Source organism: Sphaeramia orbicularis, chromosome 11 (genome assembly GCF_902148855.1).
Source record: "Sphaeramia orbicularis chromosome 11, fSphaOr1.1, whole genome shotgun sequence".
Classification (NCBI taxonomy): Eukaryota; Metazoa; Chordata; class Actinopteri; order Kurtiformes; family Apogonidae; genus Sphaeramia; species Sphaeramia orbicularis.
In genome coordinates this window covers 10,931,667-10,955,754 of record NC_043967.1, presented here as the reverse complement: position 1 = coordinate 10,955,754, position 24,088 = coordinate 10,931,667, and the positions used below count along the sequence as shown (strand labels likewise).

Here is a 24,088-nt window from a genome sequence, read left to right as displayed (position 1 = left end):
TATTTATGCATGAATTTATTTCACCTGCTGTGTTTGTCATCATGCATGTGTAAGTGAATTTCAAGGTGCTGCCATCAACATCCTGAGTATACAGGTGTTGTTGTTTGCGTGAACAACACGATGGCTCCTGCTGTTCTTGTTCCTGCTTCATTGCTGAGGGCTCTGGGTCCTCCTTACCCACGCTGTGATTGCTGTGGCAGCTTTCAGGGCTCCATTCCTGTTGGCAGCGTTCCTGTTCTGAGGGAAGCTGCTCTGCAAAAACAAAATGCTGTGGTGGGCTGAAGAGGAAGAAAAGAGAATGTACTCACTGTCAGCATCCCCACCATTAACACACAATTCTGAAAATAAAATAAAACATATCCCGACATCTAACAAGATATACACGAAATATTGGGATTAAAGTGTGAATCAGTTACTTTGTTCAAATTTGTTCAACCGTATTGATAAATGACAGTACAAATTCTGAATTTAGAAGTGGTGTCAAAAGGCTCTCTGTGAAGATAATGGTATGAGGAGCTTTTTCTTTGTTTTGATACATTTTATTTTGACCTCCTCTGCAGCCAAATAACTGTCAAATTTACATCCAGCTGTAACCATCAGCAGTGGGTCTACATATGCACACCATGCATAGTTCTTGCTCCAGCTTTTAGAAAAATGTCAAAAAGACTATACTGTACCTCCAAATGATCATGATTTTTCTTATTAAAATGACATTAATGACTAGGATAAGTAGGTAACTTCTGAAATAGGTCTGCATTGAACTCCCTCAGCTTTCATAATTTACCACTTAAGTTTTGCATTGTATTCAAATTCAAGCATATAAATGTTGATAGAACAAATAGAGGAACTTATTACTGAGGGAATTCATGAAGACAAAGGCCAAATGACACCTGATTTATATAATATTTACAGTTAGTAAGTGTACATGGACACTAATATTCCACTATTGTTCATATCCTACATTTGAAGGTGTTGTGTGAACATCATATTCCACTTGGAAAATCTAAATTAAATCTTTTTCTAAATGCAGCATTTTATGACTAAGAAGTCAGAAAATGCAGATTATCCCAGTTTTATGTTGATTGCTGGACAAACTGTACAGGGTGTTCTGAATATGTGTCATATTTGTGCATTTTATTTCAGGATTTGATCTGCTCCCCCTAAATTTTCAGCTGGTAGTCAGCTGGTAAAAATGGATAAATCCATAGAAAAGCTGACCTTCCCTAAGAAGTGTCTGAAGGATGCAGGTGGCGCTCTCAATCAGATGATGTTGTCAAAGACTCAGATCAAAGTCCATGAGGGTTTTGTGATCAGGTCTTATGATGAGAACTGGGATCAGATAATAATTTGGTTCTACTGGGGATTGAACACAGGACCTTCTGCATGTAAAGCAGATGTGATGACCACTACACTATAGAACCAACCTGACAAATATATAGTCTAACTTGAAATGGATTTACTAAGAGCACCTTATTAAATCTGTTTCAAGTTAGAACATGCTTGTCAGGCTGGTTCTGTAGTGTAGTGGTCATCCCATCTGCTTTACACGCAGAAGGTCCTGGGTTCAATCCCCAGTGGAACCAAAGTAACTATCTGATCACAAATCCCCCATGGTTTTGGTCTGAGTCTTAAAGGACATCATATGATTGAGAGCGCCATCTACTGAGCAGGAACTGCATTCTATACTTCAATACGTGACTTCACTTTCTTGTGATGATAACAGAAACTTTGATTCCTCCTGTAAATCAGGCAAAAGGAGGACTGGTTGTAGACTATTTCCAACAGTCTTTGCTCATTGCTTCATACATGCAATTCCACAGTCTGACCACAAGATGGCAGTCAAATAATCCAGTAAAACCATAAGTTTGATGCAGTCTACAGTAGACCTAATATTTCAGAAATGTGTCCAAATACGTGATGCAGTTATGATAATTATTTTCTCATTAGTCCAAATGATATAATGTTTGAGTTAAGTAAGTAAAAATAATATTACAATGAATGATTCTTTAATTTTGTATTTAATTAATAAACTACAATAAGATCATCAAAGCACTTCGGAGATTTTAGACAGATTGAACCAAAACATACAAAGCAAATGTTTGAACTGCAGATAGATTTCATTTGTAAAACTAAATCATGCATTTAACATCTAAACAATTAATTTATAAAATTGCACCTTCACTTAAACCCTGTGTGTGTTTGGGTATGAAAGATAAAAACAGTGTTGCTGTGAGTAGTTAAAGGTGCTGATATGTTAATATTCCCCGCACACATAAATGTCTCTTTGTATGTTCGTATCCATGTTCTTTCCAACTCAGTCTGATCGTTGTGTGAGGTCAGTTCTGATCGGTAGTGTTGCATCAATCCAGTGGTTTGGGTTATCAATCAGAGAGGTCCATACAGCCACCTCCTCTTCAGTGGAGTCCATCCAGTTCACAGGGTCACCATAACTCTGACCTGCCATAAAAAAAGATTGACTTTCATTGTTTAGCTGAAAAAAATAGCTTCTAATTGTAGCCAATAACCAACCAGGTCCCTAATTTTTTTTAATCACTAACAAATAGATATGCACATATTCTGTATTTCCTATTTTGGGGTTCTTGGATAAGACACTGCATAATAAGCGGGAAATATGTGTGGTTATACAGGGTGTATCAAAAAAAACTATACATTTTGAAAAATTACCCCCAGTTCCGCATTTGATAATTTTTGGAATTTTCTGTTATGGACGTCGGTAGGTAGGGGATTGGTGGATATTTGTCCTAATTTACAGACCCAGGTTTTCATGCATGAGTGAGCAGGGGCAAATTGCGCAATTCAGGTTAAAACTAGTTTGCGCAAAGTAGCGGTGGGATTTAAATCCAATCAAAGGTCATGGGCAGGGACAATGGGCGTCCATCTTGTTTTCCACAAAATTGCCAGGTTACAGCATTAACACTTTGGCCACCATGTCAGTTTCATTTCTTTACCCATGGCAGCTGTTCCTGCCTTTCAAAGTTAATTCAACTTGTTTAGGCCTGAAAATGTCACTGAGGACAGGCCAAGTTAGGGTTAGGGTATAGGCTTTTTTTTTGATACACCCTGTATTTTGCCTTCAGTTAACACCAAAGCGAAAACTCACCAAAACAGCAACCGATAGTGACTTAGCAAATAGTAGGAAAAAAAAAAAAAAGTTTTGTCTATTTAACTGTGCCACAAATTATTCATCATTTGGGCGGTCATCATACTTCTTCATATAAACAAGATGGATAGACAACAGCAGATTAGCAAAAAGATACAATGGACTCATGGCTGATAAAGTGTAGCAACTTTGTGGAAAAATACTGAATGTTTTTTTAAGTTATATTCCAGAAAGAAAATGTTTGTTTTACCTGAGGGACAAGTACCTTGGCTCCAAAGACAGAAAGAAAATGTAATAACCCTGATGTTGGCTCCAAAAAGTCCTGGCTCCCATAGACTTACATAAAGTTTGCGCTAAAAATACTATATATTTTTATATTTGTATTCTGGGTTTATTTAGTTTATATGGACGCTACAATAAGTGCTCTGGTGGCCCATCTCAAAACTTGTCTACCACTGATAAAACTTTAGGACTAGTAAACAGTTATAATGTTTGTGCTGTTGGGCTGTGATTGACAGGTGAGTATGATAACTCCACGGTAGTTGTGGTAAATAAGTTACATCAACATGACTGTCAGATGACTTTACCATTAGTTCATTCATGACCCCTGGCAGATGCCTCTGACCCTTCACATGCCTGTAGATACACCCCTTTTGCCGATGCACAAAATACAAACTCCTGGCTTCAAAACAACCAATAACCAGTTGAAAAAGCAATGGGGGATGTCACAATGGGTTTGTCTTCTTTATTCAATCTATGACTCCAGGGATAAGACAAAGATAAATTACTAACAACTACTGTTAAATTACTGATTACTGATAAATTGCTAATAAATTAGTAAACCATTCAATAATTTTCCTCCAAAAATGATTATTTTTAACAAACTGATGTTGGACAGATGCTAATTTCTAAATAATCAAACATGAGTAATGAATACATTTGATTTCAACTTCTTATATCATGCGTCATTGTCTGAGTATGACATTGTAGTCATATTACACAGGCACACACCCTGGCTGAGGAAGTAGCAGCACACAGTTAAAAAAAAAAAAAAAAAGAAGAAGTTTCATCTTGGCCCACATTATCATCTGTCAGGAAACCAAATAGAGGTGTGAGGCAGAGGATGCTGCTAAATCAGTGATTTGATCTTTAATAATGGTAACAACCATCCAAAAATCATTAGCCACTGAAACAGCGTAATATATCCAATAATGAAAGTTTCTCTCTCTCTAGGGCCCAAAATCACTCTGGTGACACAACTATCTGAAATGCCAACAGAGAAGCAGCCCTGCACTGAACTGCAATAGTGTTACCATGAAACTCAAAAAGCACCACTGTATATGAAGTAAAAAACAGTATTTATGGTGTCGTCTATAAAGCTGACTATAAAATAAACCACACAAGCTACAAACCCTTTTAATATCGCCTATCCATTGACTCTGAAAATGCAGTCCTCCTACAACCCTATTAAGTGTCACAGCATCCAGGAGATGGCACTGACACTCTAATCACAGCTCAGCACAAAGAAGAGAAAAACCTGATGCCAAAGCAGAATTTTAAAGAGTGAACAGGAAAAGCCGGAGCTTCATCCATCACTTGACTTTTAGAAGACAGCTCGAGACATCATATCATATCAGTGAGTGAGTGTGTACTCTGAATACATCTACATAGACCAGGTTGCTACACAAACCGCTGACAACTGCTTTCACAACAAGGTGAAGATAAGACAAAGATGTCGCCAAAACCGAGATAAACATGAGTCTATGAGGTTGTGCTTCCTCTTTACAGGATGTAAACAACGAGTCTGATAAGATGAAATTCAGCAGTTGCTTAGTTTTTACTCAAACATAAAAAAATGTATGGGTATGTGTGTGTTCATTGTAGAGTCTCACCAGTTCCACAGCTCAGACGTATCCCTCCTAGGACGTGTGTCTTTAACCCTTCACGCTGCCAAAGAGTCAACTCTGCACAGGCCTCTTTCAGATCGCTGGTGTGGAAGCCGTCGTACACCATGGTGTGGTTGTAGGTCGGGCTGATGCTGCGCTTCACCACCCGCGTCTTCTGTCCGCTCTGTCGACTTGCATCTGGTAGTATGTAGCTTGAAGAAGTTTGAGAACAGGCAAGTTAAATTCACACTTACAGCTAAAATACTGTCAGAAGTTTGGAAACATTCAGTCTTTTACTGTTTTTGAGAGACATGCATGTTCTTTTTTATACAGTCACAGAAAAAATTATTAGACCATCTAGTCATCAAAAACAATGGTTATGCAATCAAGTACTAACTCCTTTGTGTATCATGTGACTAAAACAGACAGAAAAGAAAACATGGAATGCCTAAAAGCCATAACTATTGATGTAAGAACTTAAGTGATTTTGTTTATCAAGAAAACATGGAAAATGGCTAGATATCAGCTCTTTAATTCTTCCGAGCTATTTTTGTTGTTATCGTTATATTTGTCCACACAAATGTACCTTTAGTTGTACCAGGCCTTAAAATGAACAAGAAATTGAAGAAAACAAGGGGTGGTCCAATAATTTTTTCCTTGACTGTATACAACCGCCAAGGTAATCTATTGGTTTGAAGATTTCATTTGACTGAACAAAAACACATAATCTGGCCAAAATAACAGTTCCACTCTCTAATATTACACTGGATCACATTTAGCTTTGACTAAGGCAGGCCTTCATCTTGGTGTCATCTTGATAAGTTTATGCAAACACAGCATTTATTTCCATCATGTTTTGAACACATAACATTGTTGAACCTAGACCTGTTCAACTGAAGAAACCCCAGACCATAACACTGCCCCCACAGGCTTGTACTGTAGGCACTAGGCATGATGGGTAATCACTTCATCTGCCTCTCTTCTTACCCAGATGCACCCATCACTCTGGAACAGAACCAATCTGAACTCATCAGACCTCATGATGTTTATCCACTGAAACACAGTCCATTCTTTATGCTCTCTCTCAAACTGATGGTTATTTAAAAATGAGAACCTACCACTGCATCAGTTTGGGTTAAAGAACTGGCTGCAGTCGATGCATATTAATCACTGCAGTAATTATCCAGTCAAAGGATCTTCACTATTTGTTTAGTTAAGTCCAGGTGGGTCCTTTTTTTGTGGCTGGGCTGTGTATAATTGCACAGATACATAAAAACAGTTCAAGTTTATTTCCATCCACCAGTCCTCCACTGGCACCTATTGCAGTTTTACACACTGTTTGCATCTAGACAATTTGTTCTTCCAAACTTTCAGCTGGAATACATTTGTATGTATTTTGTAAAACTTGCCAAAAGTCAATCCACTTCATTGCAGAGGAGTTCAATTGGATTTAGGTGAAGTGACAGGGCAGGCTATTCCATGATAGATAACACTCGCGCTGACTGTTTTCTCTCCAAATAACCCACACAGAGCTTGGATGTATAGTTCAGGTCATTGTCTGGTTGTCAAGTTGATGCTGAGTATGAAATCTAGCCATGCTTTATGTTCTGACTTGTATCAATGCTGAACTATCAAACTGTTTTCCATTGTTTTTCATGCATCAGTGCACTCAATCACAGTTTAAGGCTATTTAACCTACATGCATATAATGAGTTGACGTTGTCTCCCAACCCTTTTGTAAACAGAAACTTGTGAAGTGGAATGTGACAAGGCTATGTGCATTTCATACAAGATCTACTATTATTGCCTAAGGTGAACTTCTTGTACATAATAAACATGGAAGACATTTAGCATACAAATTAAATATATATTATATAGTAACATTCATAAATATGCTCTCATAATCATTGTGATTTCATTTCCTTAGTGAGTTTTGCATATAAAAAGAAATAATTACAATGAATGGGCCTCTGTTCACAGAGTGTGACATGTTGTAATGTCATGTTTTACAATAGCCTAGAATAGACAACCAAACAATGGCTCTAGTCTTTAAGGTTTTTAGTCAACATCATGGATTCTTTTAACCACTTGGGAGCAGGTAAGATGAGGGACATTTTCCTTGGTTGTGGTTTGCAACTTCACCATTACATGTCACACCTGAAGGTCCAAACTTAGGTTCATGTTTTTTACACGGTATATATTTGGATATGCCTGAAACAAACCTTTGCTTAGTTTGCTCTGAACTAAGATCAGTTATGATTGGACCAGAGGTTGGATAGAGGATGTTTTCACTCTCTCAGTTTTGGTTTGGATCTAAAAGAAAAGGCCCATAATCCTGACCACAAGATCTAGGTGTGAAAGCATCCTAAATATTTCACTGTACTACTTTAATATTGACTGAATGAGGATTTGGAGAATCTCTATAAGTACTGGTAGATTAAATATACAGTAGACAGACAGAGATAGAAGTTATAGTTTTACACAGTGTATACCACCACCCTATGCACTGATGTACATATAAGTACATATAACGAACAGAGTAAAGAGCTGACCCACCATCTAACAAAGGAGTCTAAAGCTCCTCCTTTGTTGGTTAGCAGACCTTGAGCCTCCCGGAGCCAGATGTGAAGCTCTCCTGTCAGGGGCAGACCACCACCTTCACACACAAACACACAGAAAGCGTCAGACATATGTGACTGAGGTATTACAGAACATCAGTTCACAGTGAGTGCCATTTGACTCACCCTCAAATCCTTCTGGGATGAACTTGATAGATAGCATGATGGTCCCCCGGCTACTGATTGAGTCTGGACTCAAATGAACCTATGATGATGAAGGATGGCAGGGAAAAATGAAAAAGATAGAGGCAGTGGAAAGGACAAAGGCAGATAAAGTAAAAAGGAAGCAGGCAGAAGTGTTGAAGAAGGAAAAGATTAAGGTTACATAAACCCTTAGTTGAAATTCACAGCGTGTCTTCCTCTCCCTTCAGCTCTCCCAGACACCAGAGACACCCCTCCCTGTGTTCTGTGTCTTCAACAAGGCTGCCAAAACTGCTGCCGCACTCACTCTCAGATATGAAACAAAGGGAGGTGCGTGCATCTTACTCCTTCGATAAATATTTGTCTGGGAGTATACAAACACAGACATTTATGTGTCTGTAAGAGTAGATATCAGCATTTGAGTCTTTCCTTACCCTTGGCTGCAGATCCTGCCACAGAGGCTGCGTGCAGGTCCAGTCCCAGACCGCCAGGGCCACCTCCACTTCCCCCAGGAATATGTTCCTCCCGAGGGGCTCAGCATGCCACACAGACAGGTTTAAGGTCCGGCTCCGCAGCTCCCCGATACGAACCTTATACTATGAAAAAGAAAGTTCATAACAAAATGAAAAGGATAATGTTAGATAGCAAACAGAATTTTTTGATTTATTAAAAAGTTATCTTCAGGACTGGAGGGGTACGTGGATTCTGTTGGGTGTCTGTGAACTGGGTTATTAACAGTCTGGTTTAGATCAGCTCTAAATGTAAAGTGTCATGAGGTAACTTTTGTTATGATGCGGTGCTATGTAAATAAAATTTGATTGATGGGTTGTTGCAGGACAAACAGCAGAGAAGTGAAGGACAATGAGGCAGATGAGGAATTACTGATGATCTACTGCATGTAATGTGTATATGACAGAGTTTCTCACTCGAAGTGTTTGATCATAGACTGGGTTTTGCGTCTTCTTCTTCACTGAAGTCTTCTTCTTACTTTGACTTGACTTGTCCGGCAGGAGATAGGTTTTTACATATCTGTCAAACACCGACACATCATTTGACTCATTTGTATTGTGACTCAGCTGTATCTCATGCACTCCCATGCACTGACACTTACGGGTCTGAACGGTTCTTTCGTGCTGCAGCTATGTCCTCACATCTATACACTTTGACCTGCAGCTCCTCCTTCTGGGTGTCATAAACCAATGAGAACTGAATCCGGCCCCTCACTTCCACCACTCCGAAGTCCCCGGTGCTGAACAGACTCATCATGCTCCCGCTAAGCTAAATCACGAACACATACGCAGAACAGTAATCAGTTCCTACGTCACTGTCCTGAGCTGAGTCATCTTACGTCGTCAGGAAGGCAGTTAATCTACAGTCTGCATACCGTGTAGCTGGAGTGAAGGCTGCTGGCAGAGCTGCTGGTTTTCAAAGATGTCTGATATGCCTCTGTCACGCTGCTGTTCACAGAGTCAGCATCCTCAGTGTGACCATCACCATCGTCCTGCACACACAGATACCAGATCACACACTGACCTCAGAAATAGTAGCAGATATAGTAACACCAAATGCTTGATGACTTTGAATTCTTCAAAAAAATGTGGCTTTGTGGGTGTGACTAGCAGGATGAAAAGCAGACAATTTTAATTAAAAGCATGATTATATGTGAATGTGAGCTATAATCACCTCAGATTCCTCTGGGTGGCCATTACTTCTCATTTCACACTCTAAAGCAGAAGCATAAGTTAAAAATTGTAATAAGTGGCAGGTAGAACAGAACAGGTATGGTAAGGGGAAATGTCTATACCTTTGGATGATGAGGAACTAGTACCGTGTTCTGTAACCTGGCAATAGTTTACAAATACATAGAAAAACCATTACTTGGAGACCATTTTCAGCCCTGAGGAAAAAGTAGCATGCACACACAGACCTTTATTATGGGAGTTTTTGTTCTGGGTGAGGGTGTAGGTTTGAAACCCTCTGGACTCCTAAGAAAACAAATAAGAAATTAGAAATGCAGTTGGACACAAATGTTACAGCTGGTGTAATTAACTTTCTGGAACATGTTCTCACTAACCCCCTTCTCTCCTCTCCCTCCTCCTCCTCCTCCTCCTCTTCCTCCTCCTCACTCTCTTTTAGTCTACTCTCTGCCTCTGGAGAGGTATTGTTGTTCTGAGAAGGCACGGTTTCCTCCGTTTCACCATTGAACAATCCAATCAGGGGCACATCTGTTACTATGGCAACAACCACAGAACATCACTGGGATATCCCCGCAACAGCAGATAAGTAGCTGACCGAGTGAGCAGCAGTGCATTACGGGAAGCTCTACCTTTGCTCTTTGGCTTCCTGCGGCGCATGGTGGCGTGGACGAGGTCACAGCCAGACGTCCAGGTCTGATGGCGTTTTCTGCGCTCATCGCTGAACCACGCACCCGACAGAGAGCGAAGACGAGCCTTGTCCGTCACAGTCTCCTGGAGGACCCTACAGGGTTGACACAGGAGGAAATTCCACAGAAACCAGTCACAACATCAGAAGCAACACAGAGGGGTTTATAATGACCTTTTGAGTTGGTTACTGAGCAAACAAAAGGTCAAAAAAACAAAGTGAATATGAGCTATAACAGCACGTAAAAGAATATATCATAAACTTATTTTTCAAACATCACTATTGTGCATTACATGTGAACTGAAATACATAGAGAAAAAGAGGACACCAGGTAAATTAATGATTAAAATTTACTGTTGAGCTACGGAGCTACCCTATGCATTTTTCAAGCAGAGGTTCCCTGTGCTATAGAAACTCTGGTCTTAAGGCAGAATTAACTTCACTAGTTGACTTTATCTCAGCAAATTTTACAAAAAGATTTAATCCAACCAGAATTTTTGATAAGCATGTTCCTTTACTGTACTCGATAATCTAAACTAATCTTTAACTAACTCACTGATGTGCTTTCATCTCTGTGTCATGTTCAAACTAAGACATGTATTGTAGTTTGATTACAACAGAATATTAATGATAATGATGATAATATATTTTAACAGAAGTGAAATTTAAAAGTTATGGCTGAAACAGAAACAACATTGTTCTAACACAAGGTATTTTACCCTGGATGTTGTATCCATTTACTCTGTATTATGTCTGTATCTGTATTATGTTGTGTTTTTACTCAGTTTTTCCTCCTATGCGCAGATATTTTAAATTGTAGTTTTGCTACAAGCGCTTAATATAGTATGTCTGGCACTTATTTATATTATAAATTATAGTTCCTATGCTACTGCTAATTCCCATTTTAAATAAATCTAATCTAATGTAATCCCGCTCACTCTTACTAAATTTCTCCCAAAAAACTATTCTTATTTTCACTTGATTAAACACCACTGAAAGCAATTAATTAATTGTGAAGATTAAATTACATTTCTGTGATTACATTCTCTTAAGTCCCCTATAATTACACTGGAATTTAATTAAAATGACAAAACAGAACTGACAATTTAAGGCATACGTAGTCACCTCTGACCTTACACGTCCTTCATCACGACGACGCAAGTCCAAATCTCGCTGTAACACCTTCAGGATGGCAGATTGTTCCTCTTCTGTCAAGTGGTTCAAGTCAAGAGCGTCCTCCACCTCTTCCTCCATCTCTGAGTGAGAAGCACAGCTGCAGTCCATACTCAAGCGATTACTGTTAAGTAATATCTAGACTGTTGCAGGTGCTGTTTATTGTTGTGTCACTAAATTACAGTTACGATAAAAGGAATTTTACAAAGGATAAAATGATAAAAATGACTGCACCTTTTAGCAGAACATGCTAGAAGTAGTTGTTTCTTGCCACGTGTTTTTTATTATTCAGAATTACACCACACTGGTACAGTATTTTAGATGTTACGTTGGGAACATTTTGCATGTGTACTTTGAAATCCTGTGTCCTCGGGTCGTTCTGACACCTCTGTGGGGTAAGCACACAAGCTGTGTCAGCTTGGCTATTTTTGTCTGCGCCTGACTTTCATCTCCTCCTGCAAAAGCCTCCGCTGTACACTAACAAAATAACAAAACAGCCTAATAAATATTATTAATGCCATTTCAGCAGCCAAGATCCGGCCTGAAACTACCACACATTATGTATAAAGGGAAGGTAACAAGCATACATAAATTAAACTAAAATTATCATTTTGAAGGTTCAAACAAGTTCAAACAAGTGGATACTGTCCCACCCACACCTACTATGATAGCAGTGAAAAAACTGAATTAGTGTAGCTTATTATTATCAACTACAGTCAAGCTGTCTCTATAGGGGGGAAAATATAATTAAAAAAAAATCTAAATAAATAACATCTCAATCATTAAACAGGAGTTCAGAAAGTCTAACTCTGCAGGCGCTAAAATCTGTCAGTCACAAATGTCAGTAACAGTGTGACATGGCAGACATCATAGCCTTCTATTAGCTCTAAAATCCAATAAATGGAGCAATAATTCAAATATGGACCAAGAAAATGTATAGCACTCTGAACATGACTCCTGAAAAGAATGTGTGAGTTTAAGACACTTAAATATTGTCTTTGGAAAAGAGGTCCTTGCCTCTTGGGTTAAAGGATGTTAACTGAGGTCCATACTACAGACTGTATATATAAATATATGTTACAACAGTTTCCAACTATGTAAAACTGAAAAATGCCAAAAGTTGACAGTCACAGGAGGTGTCATATTGACTGTCTGATACGATTTTGATAGTCTGCACAGTACAGATAAATGGACCTCATAGCTACCTGCCCGCCTAAGTGTTTTGCAACAACATTCAGATGGATTCAGTAATCCAACGTTACAGTTGTCAATAAGTATTTGTTTTCATGAAATAAAATAACTTATACGATGGTTTCATTTTCAGAGGACTACCACATCGTCTATCGTTTTTTAATCTATGGTTCACACTCAAGCATAGAAGGTGATTGTAGAATTCATTAATGTTGGATGTCATCTGCCATAAAAAGAAAAAAGGAAACATGGCAGTGTAACAATGTGGACGCTCTGTAAATTTTAAAGTAACAATAAATAAAACTTTTGTGGTATTATAAACTAATGAAAACACAGATGTTAATTTTATAGTCTATTTCTTAAAACATCCTAAAAACTAATATAAAAACTACTATTACAGTTCACACCCTGAACCTATAATGTGTGTGTTTGTGTTAGTTACCTCAAAGAAATTAACGCATGCGCGCAGCGCTTCTCCTGAAGTTCAGCAAATAGGATCTCGTTCAGCGCGTGCATTTACGACCTGACACCAACAACATAAAAAAAGCCAGAATAATGTTGAGAAAATAAGATATTGACCTGCAAGTAATATACTTGACCGTTTGTTGTTACGTTCTGTACTAGATAAATGTGCATTTAATGCATATGTGCACGAGGCTGCTGTCATTTCTTTAACATACGGTAAGACCCCAGTTCCATGAGGTGAAAACATTCTTCTACAGCCTCATGTATGTCTGTACTTAGCCTGTCCTGGCTCAGTCTGCTCATAGGAAGCTTCCTGAAGCTCAACATCTGAACATCGCGCGAGGGAACACCTGTCGCCTCTTTTCCCTTTTGGCTGTAAAGTTAACTCCTTCATCCAAACTTTTATTTAACACAGCGCAGAGACATGAAAACCCAAAACAAAGTCATGTTACCTTACTAGAAAGCTTCCGTCTGTTCCATCTGTGAAAAAGTTTACGTGTTGTCCCCGTGTGCAGTGTGTGTGTGTGTGTGTGTGTGTGTGTCTGTGTAAACGGCATGAACACGCCCTCTGCTCGGGGCGCGCGCGCGCGCACACACACACACACACACACACACACACACACACACACACACACACTCAGGGGCTGGCCCCACTCAGCTGGGAAGCCCAGAACAAGGCGGAACAAACACTAAATACACAACAGGACTGTGTGTATGTGTGAACCTCAGATTGAGAGGCTGTGTTTGTTTGACCGTGTGATATGACTCTCACACACGGATATGGATGTTTTACCAAGTGGCAGAGGGTGGAGGTGGGATTTAACTTGACCTCTTATTGCAGTCCACACCTGCTAAACACACACTGACTGCTGCACCTACTGCACTGTATGCACTCTGATGCGGTTGTACAGGACATGAAGCCAGTCTAAACTGTGTTGTGGATTTGCAGTTATGTGTGCTGGATTTCCCTTTCTGTTTGGGAATATATTTGTGTACTTGGAAGAGGGAGGGAGGTGGGAAGGGAGTGAGAAAGACCTGCATTCAGTTCTGTCCTTTGTCAACTAACTTGGATGACAGCCACATTCTGCCCAATGGGAGGCTTGTTTTGTGTGGGTTTATTCAAGCCTGTGGGTCCTGGCTCAGACAGCGGATGGTGCATCCAACCAGGCATCCTGCTGGTCCCCTAAAGGCCTCCTTTAGCGCTCTGTCCCTGCTGTGTGCTATGTAATGATCATCTATAGGCCATATTCTTACGTGCAGATAGTGAAGTGGTGTGTGTATGTCTGGTTGCACCTAGATTGCAATCTAATCAATTTCCTCATGGTGCTGGTTTTGCTGCATAGATCATTTACTGTGGAAAAAACTCCAGTAAAAATGAAAAGTATGTCATAAAATGTATATCAAGTATGAAGAGTCAAAACTGCAGTAATATTCTTACGTCATATTTAATATTTGAGGAGTCATATTGCTGCTGTGTTTGTGTTTTTTGCATTTCAGATATATTTATATTGTCGGCTTCCTGATAAAACCTGCTATGTGACTTTTGGCAAATTTTACAGGAGAAACAAAAAACTGTTTATATAACAGGAAACTGTGAAATATGACAAAAAAAATACCTGTTCCTTTAATGTTGGTACTGATGATGGAATGTAAACAACTTTCACAGGAGACTGAAATTTGAAGCTATAATAGGGGAGATAGCAGGTTTTTATTCCCAACCAAAAATGTCACTTAGCAGGTTTTATCAACAAGCCGACGATACGTTCTTTTACTGTTGGGTAGTTTAGTCTATAACCCTGTTTTCAGCTTTGTAATAATGCATTTCCCAGCTAATCCAAGAGGGTTTAGAGTGTATTTGCCATGACAAGGAAATTCTCATCCCATAAAGGAAACATAACATAAAGGAACACTTCATCTTACAGTTTATCATAAACATCATCAATACATTTGGGAATGCAGGGACCCATGTAGGGTGTCTGATAAATGTAGTACCATAAAAAAGCCAACATTTAGCTCTGAGATGTTTGCACTTAAGGGCGACACATAATAAAGTACTTAGTCACATTCCTCCACTGGCAAATATGCAGTCCACACAAACTGTGCAATATCTTAAGTGTGATTAGCTTCTACCCAACCCCTCGTACTCATGCCACAAAGCAAACACATGACACAGTCAGAGGTATCATTATTTATCCTTAGTTTATTCAGACTGACAGCTTTCCTAATTAATGAAATGGCATCACAAAAAATCCAAACAGTTCAATGTTTTACTCATCTCCTCAGGTTTTAACGTGAATAAACAGGATAATGTCACATCTGCTTGAGCTATTGTAGAAACTGAAAGATGAAAATTGAATATGTATGTGAAATAAATAGCATTAGCAATCACAGCAGGAAACAATACTCCAAGACTCTGAATTTGTTTAAAAAAAAAAAAAAAAAAAAAAGCTATTGACATACTCAAAACAAAAACACACGCAGTTCAGAGGAATTAGTACTGGAGCTGTACTATGTTAATGAAGTCTGAGGTTCTACTACTTACTGTGGGCGTTAGATGTTAGATTGTAAAAGAAACATTCAAGTATAATTCTCTATATAGGGATGGGGGCACCAGGAGCTCTTCTTAGGGTGCCACCCACATTATTTCAATTCAATTCAATTCAATTCAACTTTATTTGTATAGCCCAATATCACAACAAGGTTATCTCAAAGGGCTTTACAGAGTCAGTTAGAGTAAACAACAGTCAAATAACCTCAATTATTATTATTGGAAGTTCAATAACCTTAAGTTAACAAATAACAATCATGCTGGCAGGTGACAAATTAAAGGAGAAAACCAACATAATTGTCTGGCTCATGCCACCAGCTACAATGCTCCTTTGCACTGATTCTACAATAAACTTTACTGGAGGGAAATGGGATTCCCCTTCAAAAAAAGATGGTGTCTTTGAAGGGGTTAATCCTAATAAATTCTCCCTCAGTTTGGACACACATCTGTCTAAATCTCCTATAGGTGTTCAGTTGTAACCTAGTGACTGTGAAAGACATCAAATATGACTCACTGTTTTCATACTCAGACTATTCAGTGACCGTTTGTGTCCTGTTGGATGAAAGCATTGTCATCCTGGAGGAGACCATGCCCTTCAGTTTTTTCCTTTAATTTGGCACTGTCTGGAAGATAAATTGGGCCTCATGCAAGAAGCATAGAAGATGTTCTTAAACACCATTAACTTGTCAAATCAACCTTTATTTATTTGCTTTTTTACGTAAGCACTAACACAATTCAGTGTGGTCTACATTCATTTTGATGTAATTATAATGTTTCTGGTACCTTTGAAGTAATATTCAGTTTGGAAATCCTACACGTTTCATAGTTGGTTGACATTCTTTTTGACACAATAATTAGGGGATAAGAATAAAAAAAAAAATGCTCTTGCATGAAGCCCACTGATACCTAAATAATTAGTTTGATAAAAACAGTAATTAGTTACTCAGTGACACATGACATACTCAGAGATGACTGACAAAACCTATTCATATGGACATCCCTGGTATCATTTTGTTCTATTTTAGGATTTCTGGGAAAATGCTTCTCATAATCTTGTCTTACTGTTGTGAGACTGCATTTTTTTTTTTTTTTTTTTTTTACATAACTGCGCTGTATTGATTCCACACAGTTGAAGACGTGGCTTTCCAAGAGGACAACCTCACATGGAATGCAGTTAATCAAACTCAATAATTTTTAATAAATTAGAGCCTTTTTCTTACTCACAGATTTATATCTCTATTGTCTGCCTGAATGAAGTAAAAGAGTGGAATGTTTCTGAAATGTGAACATCATACAGTAGAAACACATGTGAACGCATGCACAGACACTTGTTACACAATGCAGTATTCTCAGCATACGGAGCTAAATGTCCTCTTATAAACACACCCATCCCCCAGGGGTACACATGGGGACCAAAACCAAAAAAAATGACAGGGTGGAGAGAAAAAAAAAAAAGGGAAAATAATGTCGTCACAAGTGGATGAGTCACTGCTCTGCTGTCCTCCGCCTGCATCCTTATACCCTTCACACCTCTGGTCCTCACTGTGGCTGCTCGCTGTGGAGGGACAGTTTGGACACGGACAGTCAGGACATTTCAACCAGAATCCAAGCAAAAAAATGAGGAGGTGATGTGGAGGTTAAGTTGTTTTGTTCAGTGGGAAGTGTTTCCAGCTCTTACCACCAGAGGGCGCTGTTACACCAACAGACTGTTACTCAACACAGTGACACATTCACATGCATATACTTAAACTGGTGCAGTCACGCTAAATTCTCCCACTCCTCTTTTTTTTTTCTTGCTCCAACACCTACATGTTGGAATAACTCACATGGGGTCATAGTTGCTCTGTTCCTTCGATTTGAGGAAACGCATGGCAAAGAAGCCACCCGCCTGCACACACAGGACCAGTATGATCCCTCCGATGAAACTGGACATGTCAAACTTGGCCTGGGAGAATTCAGGGCTCGGCTTGGGGCTATTGTCGTCAGCTACTGAAAAAGAGATAGGTTTGACAGGTGAAAATACACGATGACAGGGTGGGTGGGTGTGAGTGGAAGGAGACAGGAGGATCATTTTCTCTGTACTGCAGTGTAGAAAGCTTTGACGTACACAGCTTTGATGGTGTTACTGTTGGGAGTGAGTGAGTGAGTATGGCTTTGGGGAACATTTTACTCAGCTCTTATGGGAACAATTAGTGTTTGATATAAGGAGGGGGGATTGGGGGTGGTGTGGTAGAGCAGATCCAGTATCATTTACCTGAGTCACCTCCTCCTTCAGCAACAGTCTCTACAACTAGGAAAAAAAAAACATGCAAATGGTTACTGAGGTTGCAGAGGAATATTCTTCTCTCTTTTTGTAATAGTGTTGTTATCACCTGAGCACAGTTCAGACACCCTGGTCCAGCTACAGTTCCTCCCATCGTCTGCTGTATCGCCCTGGTCAGTCATACATACACCTGTGTCATTACCTGAGACACAATAACAAATATGTTAGAGCCAAATGTGACTCAAAAACAATTTTATGGGACCAAATTTAATTGCCATAATGTCTACAGTTTTACCGACTCTTCCATTGTCCAAACAGTAACTTTTTTTATTACTAGATTTGGCAAATAATAGTCAGCAACACAGTAATGCCAACTAACAGAGACATGAACCCAAAAATTCAGGAACTAAAATATACAAACAAACTAGAGATGGGATGAGATATTAGTTAAACATCAGTATCTAACTGTGACACATATCAACCAATATAAGCATCAGTAGGGATGCACCGATACCGAAACCAGTATCGGGTATCGGGTCCGATACTCAACATGTGTACTTGTACTCGTACTCGTAAAAGTACCATTGGGAACCATGGAGGTAGCGCATCTTTTCAAAGAGCAACTGTGTGAGTTAGTGAAAACTACTGATATATTTATGACAACTACCCTCATCAATATCAATATCAGTTTTAGTATCCACATTAGTGTTACCTCTGTCATCTTCATATTTATTACTACTGACTCTCTTCTTTTCAAAAATCTTTACTTTTCTTCATGGTATTTGGCCAGTATGGTTAATTAAGAGCAGCGCCCCCTTGTGGATGGATTGAGAAACGCTCATTCTAACACATTAAATGTCAGCAGCAGCACGTTGTTCCAGTCAGACTAATGACAACGACAATAAAGCACATTTTCAAAAGTAACTAAGAACTGTAATGGTATTGTTCAGTACTCATATAGGTACTTCTATATCGGTAAGTACCCGAATGTATGTACTTGTACTCAGCGTGGAAAAAAGTGGTATCGGTGCATCCCTAGACATCAGTATATAAGATGTCATTTCACTGATATGGTATCTGTGCTGATATGTGGTAGATATTTTGCTGTTATATTAAATGTTTCATAAATGTGTATGATTGGATTTGTGCTTGTTTAAAGATAAAGAAAAGAAGGACCGAAAGTCTTTAAAACAGATGAGTTAAATTATTTTATATATGTAATGAAGATGCCTTGATTTACTTGTACATAATAGTAAAAAATTAAAGAAATAATCAGAAAACAATAAGCTACTGGTATCTGCTCGGTCAGGTGATATTAACATATTGGTATTTGTGCACCCTGAAAACACATGGTTAGTGTTTCCACTTTCAAAACACCCTGAAAGTCTACTGTTTTTCATGGATTACACCATTTTTGTCTTGTTATGTATGTTATATAGTTTTTATGTAGTTTGTTTTGCAGTTCTTGTTATGTTGTTTTGTATTATTATATGTCCTACTTGCATTTTTTGCCGTGTTACATCTTGTTGCTTTGTTTTCTCTTGTTCTCTCCTGTTTCATCATCCACGTTGTTTTTATTTTGTGGCATCTTGTCACTCATTTTGGGGGGGGTATGTTTTTTTTTTTACAACATGTTTATCTTGTCGCCACTTATATCCAGTTTTGGTCTTGCTACGTCGTTATGCTGTTTTCACCTTGACATAGTCTTGCAACATCATTGTCATGTTGTTCCCAGCAACACTTTACCTCTATTTTAATTGATAAAATGAATTCACATATATTACTGTACATGTATTTACTCAACACTCAGTTACAGCAGCTGTTCTGTTTCCTGACCCTAAGTTTGGGAAAGGTGGTGTTTGTGTGTGCATGTGTGTGTGTGTGTGTGTGTGTGCGTGTGTGTGTGTGTGTGTGTGTGTATCATGTCTGTGTTCCTACTGAATACTGAATAATTCAGTCATCTTGTACAAACCAGTTAAGCTTATGTTACAGCAGCTGTGATGATTGAATTACTATCAGAGGTCATGTGTGTGTGTACGAGTGTGTGTGTGTGTGTGTGTCTATGTGTATGTGCGTCACCATCTGGGCAAAGCCTCCAAACGCAGCCCGTCAGGTTGAGCATCGAGGCTCCAACGCATAGGTCACATGACTCAGCCTGAGAACAGTCTGTAAGAGGGACAAAACTGGCAATCAATGCGAAGTGTCACTCAAACCAAATGATCCACCATACATAATTATCCTCCCACACAAAACTGTAGCAGTTTAATCACTATAACACATCAGACCAGCTTAAATAAGTTAGGAAGCAAAGGGAGCCAGGACAAGAGTCACATTCATCTCAGACTTTTACATATTGTCAGTTTCACAGAAATACTGAAGAAAAAGCCATAAAGATATTGTCAAGGACATGGTCTTGAAGGACATCAAATGAAACTGTGAAGGAAACCAGGGGTCAAGGACAGGAAATGTTTCATGGCAAAAGTAGTAAAATGTGAAAGGACACATCAGCAGTCCTGTTACACACAAATACACTCAGAGAATCCTAAGTAAACACATTTCAGACTCTTACCAGATTGCGAGTGCACACACTGAACTGCTGCTAGAAGCAGTACTGTGGAGCAGAGGACCTTCAGCGCCAAATGCAGCATCCTGACAGCCACAGAGCACCAACCAACACCTGCTACTGACGGCTGGAGACGGTGGTGCTCGGAGCAAAATTAGTTATAAGATGCAATGGTGTGAATCCAATTTGCTCAAGTCAGGCCTTTACATGTAGTAGATCCAAAAGCTGCAAATACAGACACAGGTTCCGTGCCGGGACAGAGAAAGAGAGAAAGATACAGGACAAAGAGATCCGTGTAACATGAGAGACACCCAAACTTGGTTCCCTGGCAACGAATGGCCCACCTCGGCCCTCCTGAAATACACACCACTTTGGACGGACTGACACCTGTTTGTTTCACAAACACACATACTGATGTTCTCTTACGGACACAATGTCCTTTTAAACACTAAGAGCAGTAGACAAGCAAATGGGAACCAAAAAACTAAACTGATATTTTGGTGCAACTAGTTTTTTGTCTTTGCAAATGCTATTTACGTGTGTGTGTGTGTGTGTGTGTGTGTGTGTGTGTGTGTGTGTGTGTGTGTGTGTGTGTGTGTGTGTGTGTGTCCGTCCATAGCCATCTATGCCTCTTACAGTTGGTTGTTGTGTAGGCCTTCTAATTCATATTTGCATCTAAGTGCAAAATGTTTGGCAGAAAAACTTTTAAACACAGAGTTGATGTTATGAAAAGTTTAGTTTAATCCCAAGACCTTTTAATTCTAATCCTAAACCTAACCAAGCAATTGTTGAAGAATCCATTTCAATTATATATATAAAAAAAAAAGAAAAATTGTACATAAAGAACATCGCTGATCATTTTTTCCACATCACCTGAAAACACTGTTGTTCATTAAGTTGGAATAAAATATTTTTACCTCTTCACATGAAATGATTGTAACAATGTGATTCATTCTTAATAGATAACATGTAACTGGTACTGAATACGTAATCATTGAACCTGGTCCCAGGTGATTACTGATGTGTATAAATAGGAATAAAAAGAGGAATATGTCTGAAAAAATAATTCCCACTTTATGGGAAACTGTGTTTTTTTCCAAATGGATTCCTATACTACCTTTAAAAAAAAAGAGACAAAATTGTTTGAAGAACAAATTTGTGTATAGTACATGTTCTTGACAATTTCAGCTGCCTTTTCCACATCAGCTTGTAGTATTACCTTTAATAGGTAAACCAGACATTTGTTCATCTCAATTTTGTTGTATGTGTGTCACAACACAAATAGATGTCAAATACTTGACAAGACCAAATATACACATTTAAGCAGAAGTAACAGAATATGTTATTGTATGAATGATGATGCAAAGATATTTATAATGTGGTCCTAGTTCTTCTCATGCTTATTGTTGAAAGTTTGTTTTAAACTTAAGCGACCAAAACAAGTGTCTTGTAACTAACCTGTGTGTCACCTTTGGGAATGGATGTTGTTAGGGATCAGGTGGAACCGTCATGAATCAATAAGACTGTTCAGATTGAAAAGATTCATGAAGTCAGAAGGTATCAGATGTGATTCAATCATATACAGACAGGTGTAAATATAGTCTTAGTGTGAAACCACCGGAAACACAATAAATATAGTGTGAGTGGATGCAGTCACATCTAATAAGCTTTACATAATGAGCCTTTACGTCAGCAGTGTCACCTTAAATGTGTCACTGTCAGATAAAAGTGGCGCTTTGTCAACTTGCATTTCAAAGCTACAGAGCAGACACAACCCCATGTTTCACCCATAAAGACCCAAACATCCACCAGTGACCAAATTTATTTAGTGATCTAAAATGTTAAATACCTGTTGTTCCACTAATCCTATCAATTCATGTAAGTAATTGGTGTAAAATACAGTTTGTCATCTTTTCATGGAAGATGATGGGTCAGATATGACCTATTTGGACGTTCAGAGGCTCAGTAGTGAACGTGGAAACACCATCATCTTCCACAGCATTGATTCACCAGTAAAACCCATGGAGTTGAATCAATGACAGTGGATGGAGACTAGGGCTGCACAATATTTCCCCTCGTTGTGGCAACAGGTGCAAGGCACTATCGACACAGAGCACATATTTCAGTATCATCCTTCTTGTAGCCAAAATAATTCCAGATAACTGATGGTGCTTTTCTTTTTGGCACCAAGTCTTTGTTTATGGTGATTTTCTCTTGTTCGTTGCTCATTTTTCAACATTGTTACCAGTGACTCACTCCAATCTAATTAAGAACGATAGTGATTGGTGGATTGCTGTGCGTAGTGTGTGTCAGGTACCCAGGTTGAAATTAGATGAGAACACATTGAGTTCATTGCCTCCTACATTGCAGGACCTGTGCTGTGACTATTACATCAAGATGACGATGCTCAAACGATATATTGTGCAGCTCTAATGGAGACACTTGTTCAGTTAATGATATATTTTTCTGAAAAAGTCACTTTTTCTTCAGTTTTCTGTTTTTAATGTTATAACCCACAACATTAATCTGGGTTTTTTATAAATATCTACATGATCAGTAAATTCAATATAAATGTAAAATACAGACATTAATATTGATGATATATCACGGCTGACACGGTGGTGCAGTGGATAGTGCTGTCGCCTCACAGCAAGAAGGTCCTGGGTTTGATTCCAACCAGGGACTGTAGCAGCTGCCGAAAACAGCTCCCCCTTCCTAAGTCAGCCATGAAGAACACCATGTGCACCAAATTAACCCTGTCACATCACAATAGAGAGCTGCTAAATTCATTCATTCAAATGGGGGATGCAGTATCTGGTGCCAAATTCTGCTCCGTGCTGAAAACTGGATCCCCAGCCACGAGAGATGTAGTTTTCAGCAGTATCTGCTTTTTTGCACATTCTTTAATATTAAACAGATAAAAAAACATAACTGCAATGTCTTAAAATACTTTTAATTACTTATTTGCTACAAGCCATGATGGTGTTAAGAGGTTGAATAATTCACAATTAATTTCATACCCTGCAGTCAGAAAGGAGAAAAGTTAACCAGCCAGGATGAGCAAGGAGCATTTCTCAGTGAGTTGGGACAGGGTGAATTTGGTGAACATTGTCCTCTTCATGGCTGACACTTAGGAAGAGGGAGCAGTTTTTGGCAGGGAGTAGAATTTGACACAACAAACAACAGCTCTGGAAAATAGTGCTTTTCAAATGTTAAGACATAAGACTTTCTCAAGACTCAATTCAGTTTTGAATGATTTTTTTTTTTTTTTTTTTTTTTTTTTTTTTTTTTTAATTCTGCTCCAGGTTGGGTATTGTACAGAAATGTTCAATACTTTGGCTTTGATACTGGTTTCTTAACATTACTCAGTCTGATAATTTTTTCCCCCATTTTAAGTCATTTGTTTTTATACAACATACAAAAAATAAGGCTCTTCACCATAACCCAACCTGTCTGTTGACATAGTATCATAAATTGAAATGTACAAAGGTCCTTGAAGTAGTCATAGTGGCTGAGAGGTCAAGGCGTTGGACTCAAACTCCAGTGGAGTTTCCCCACAGGCTCGAATCCTATTGGTGACAAAGTTTCATTTATTTCATGTTTGTTGTAAAATCAGTGCTGATAAATAAGTCTGGAGGGAAGCTGTGGCCTTAAAGGTTAGAGAATTGGATTGTGACCAAAGGGTTGCTGGTTTATTTGTTTGTTTATTTTTGGTCGTGAAACAACATTCAGTACAG

At 38.8% G+C, this 24,088-nt stretch overlaps 2 protein-coding genes and 2 non-coding genes across 7 annotated transcripts; 1 reads left to right on the top strand and 3 right to left on the bottom strand.

Annotated features, from left to right (window-relative positions):
• Positions 1-1,348: 1,348 nt before the first annotated feature.
• Positions 1,349-1,421, bottom strand: trnav-uac (transfer RNA valine (anticodon UAC)). The gene has a single exon. It is a non-coding gene; the product is annotated as a tRNA-Val (tRNA).
• Positions 1,422-1,510: 89 nt separating this feature from the next.
• Positions 1,511-1,583, top strand: trnav-uac (transfer RNA valine (anticodon UAC)). The gene has a single exon. It is a non-coding gene; the product is annotated as a tRNA-Val (tRNA).
• Positions 1,584-2,001: 418 nt separating this feature from the next.
• On the bottom strand, positions 2,002-13,553 carry sytl1 (synaptotagmin-like 1). Of its 4 annotated transcripts, none has more exons than XM_030147288.1 (16): positions 13,430-13,553; positions 12,955-13,042; positions 11,281-11,421; positions 10,093-10,244; positions 9,841-9,997; positions 9,694-9,751; positions 9,571-9,607; positions 9,450-9,490; positions 9,151-9,267; positions 8,878-9,044; positions 8,693-8,795; positions 8,201-8,362; positions 7,752-7,830; positions 7,564-7,663; positions 5,014-5,219; positions 2,002-2,457 (listed from the first exon to the last, which is right to left on the bottom strand). In XM_030147288.1, the coding sequence occupies exons 2-16, from the start codon at positions 13,026-13,028 to the stop codon at positions 2,315-2,317; spliced, it is 1,737 nt and encodes a 578-aa protein (XP_030003148.1). In that variant the 5' UTR covers positions 13,029-13,042; positions 13,430-13,553; the 3' UTR covers positions 2,002-2,314. The 4 variants fall into 4 exon arrangements, with proteins under 4 accessions (XP_030003148.1, XP_030003149.1, XP_030003150.1 ...); XM_030147289.1 differs by having other exon boundaries at positions 11,281-11,404; positions 12,955-13,035; positions 13,430-13,483; XM_030147290.1 differs by lacking the exon at positions 13,430-13,553 and having other exon boundaries at positions 11,281-11,402; positions 12,955-13,016.
• Positions 13,554-16,598: 3,045 nt separating this feature from the next.
• Positions 16,599-20,463, bottom strand: cd164l2 (CD164 sialomucin-like 2). The gene is made up of 6 exons (XM_030147320.1): positions 20,358-20,463; positions 19,868-19,954; positions 17,898-17,990; positions 17,780-17,815; positions 17,352-17,511; positions 16,599-17,080 (listed from the first exon to the last, which is right to left on the bottom strand). The coding sequence occupies exons 1-6, from the start codon at positions 20,434-20,436 to the stop codon at positions 17,065-17,067; spliced, it is 471 nt and encodes a 156-aa protein (XP_030003180.1). The 5' UTR covers positions 20,437-20,463; the 3' UTR covers positions 16,599-17,064.
• Positions 20,464-24,088: the final 3,625 nt, after the last annotated feature.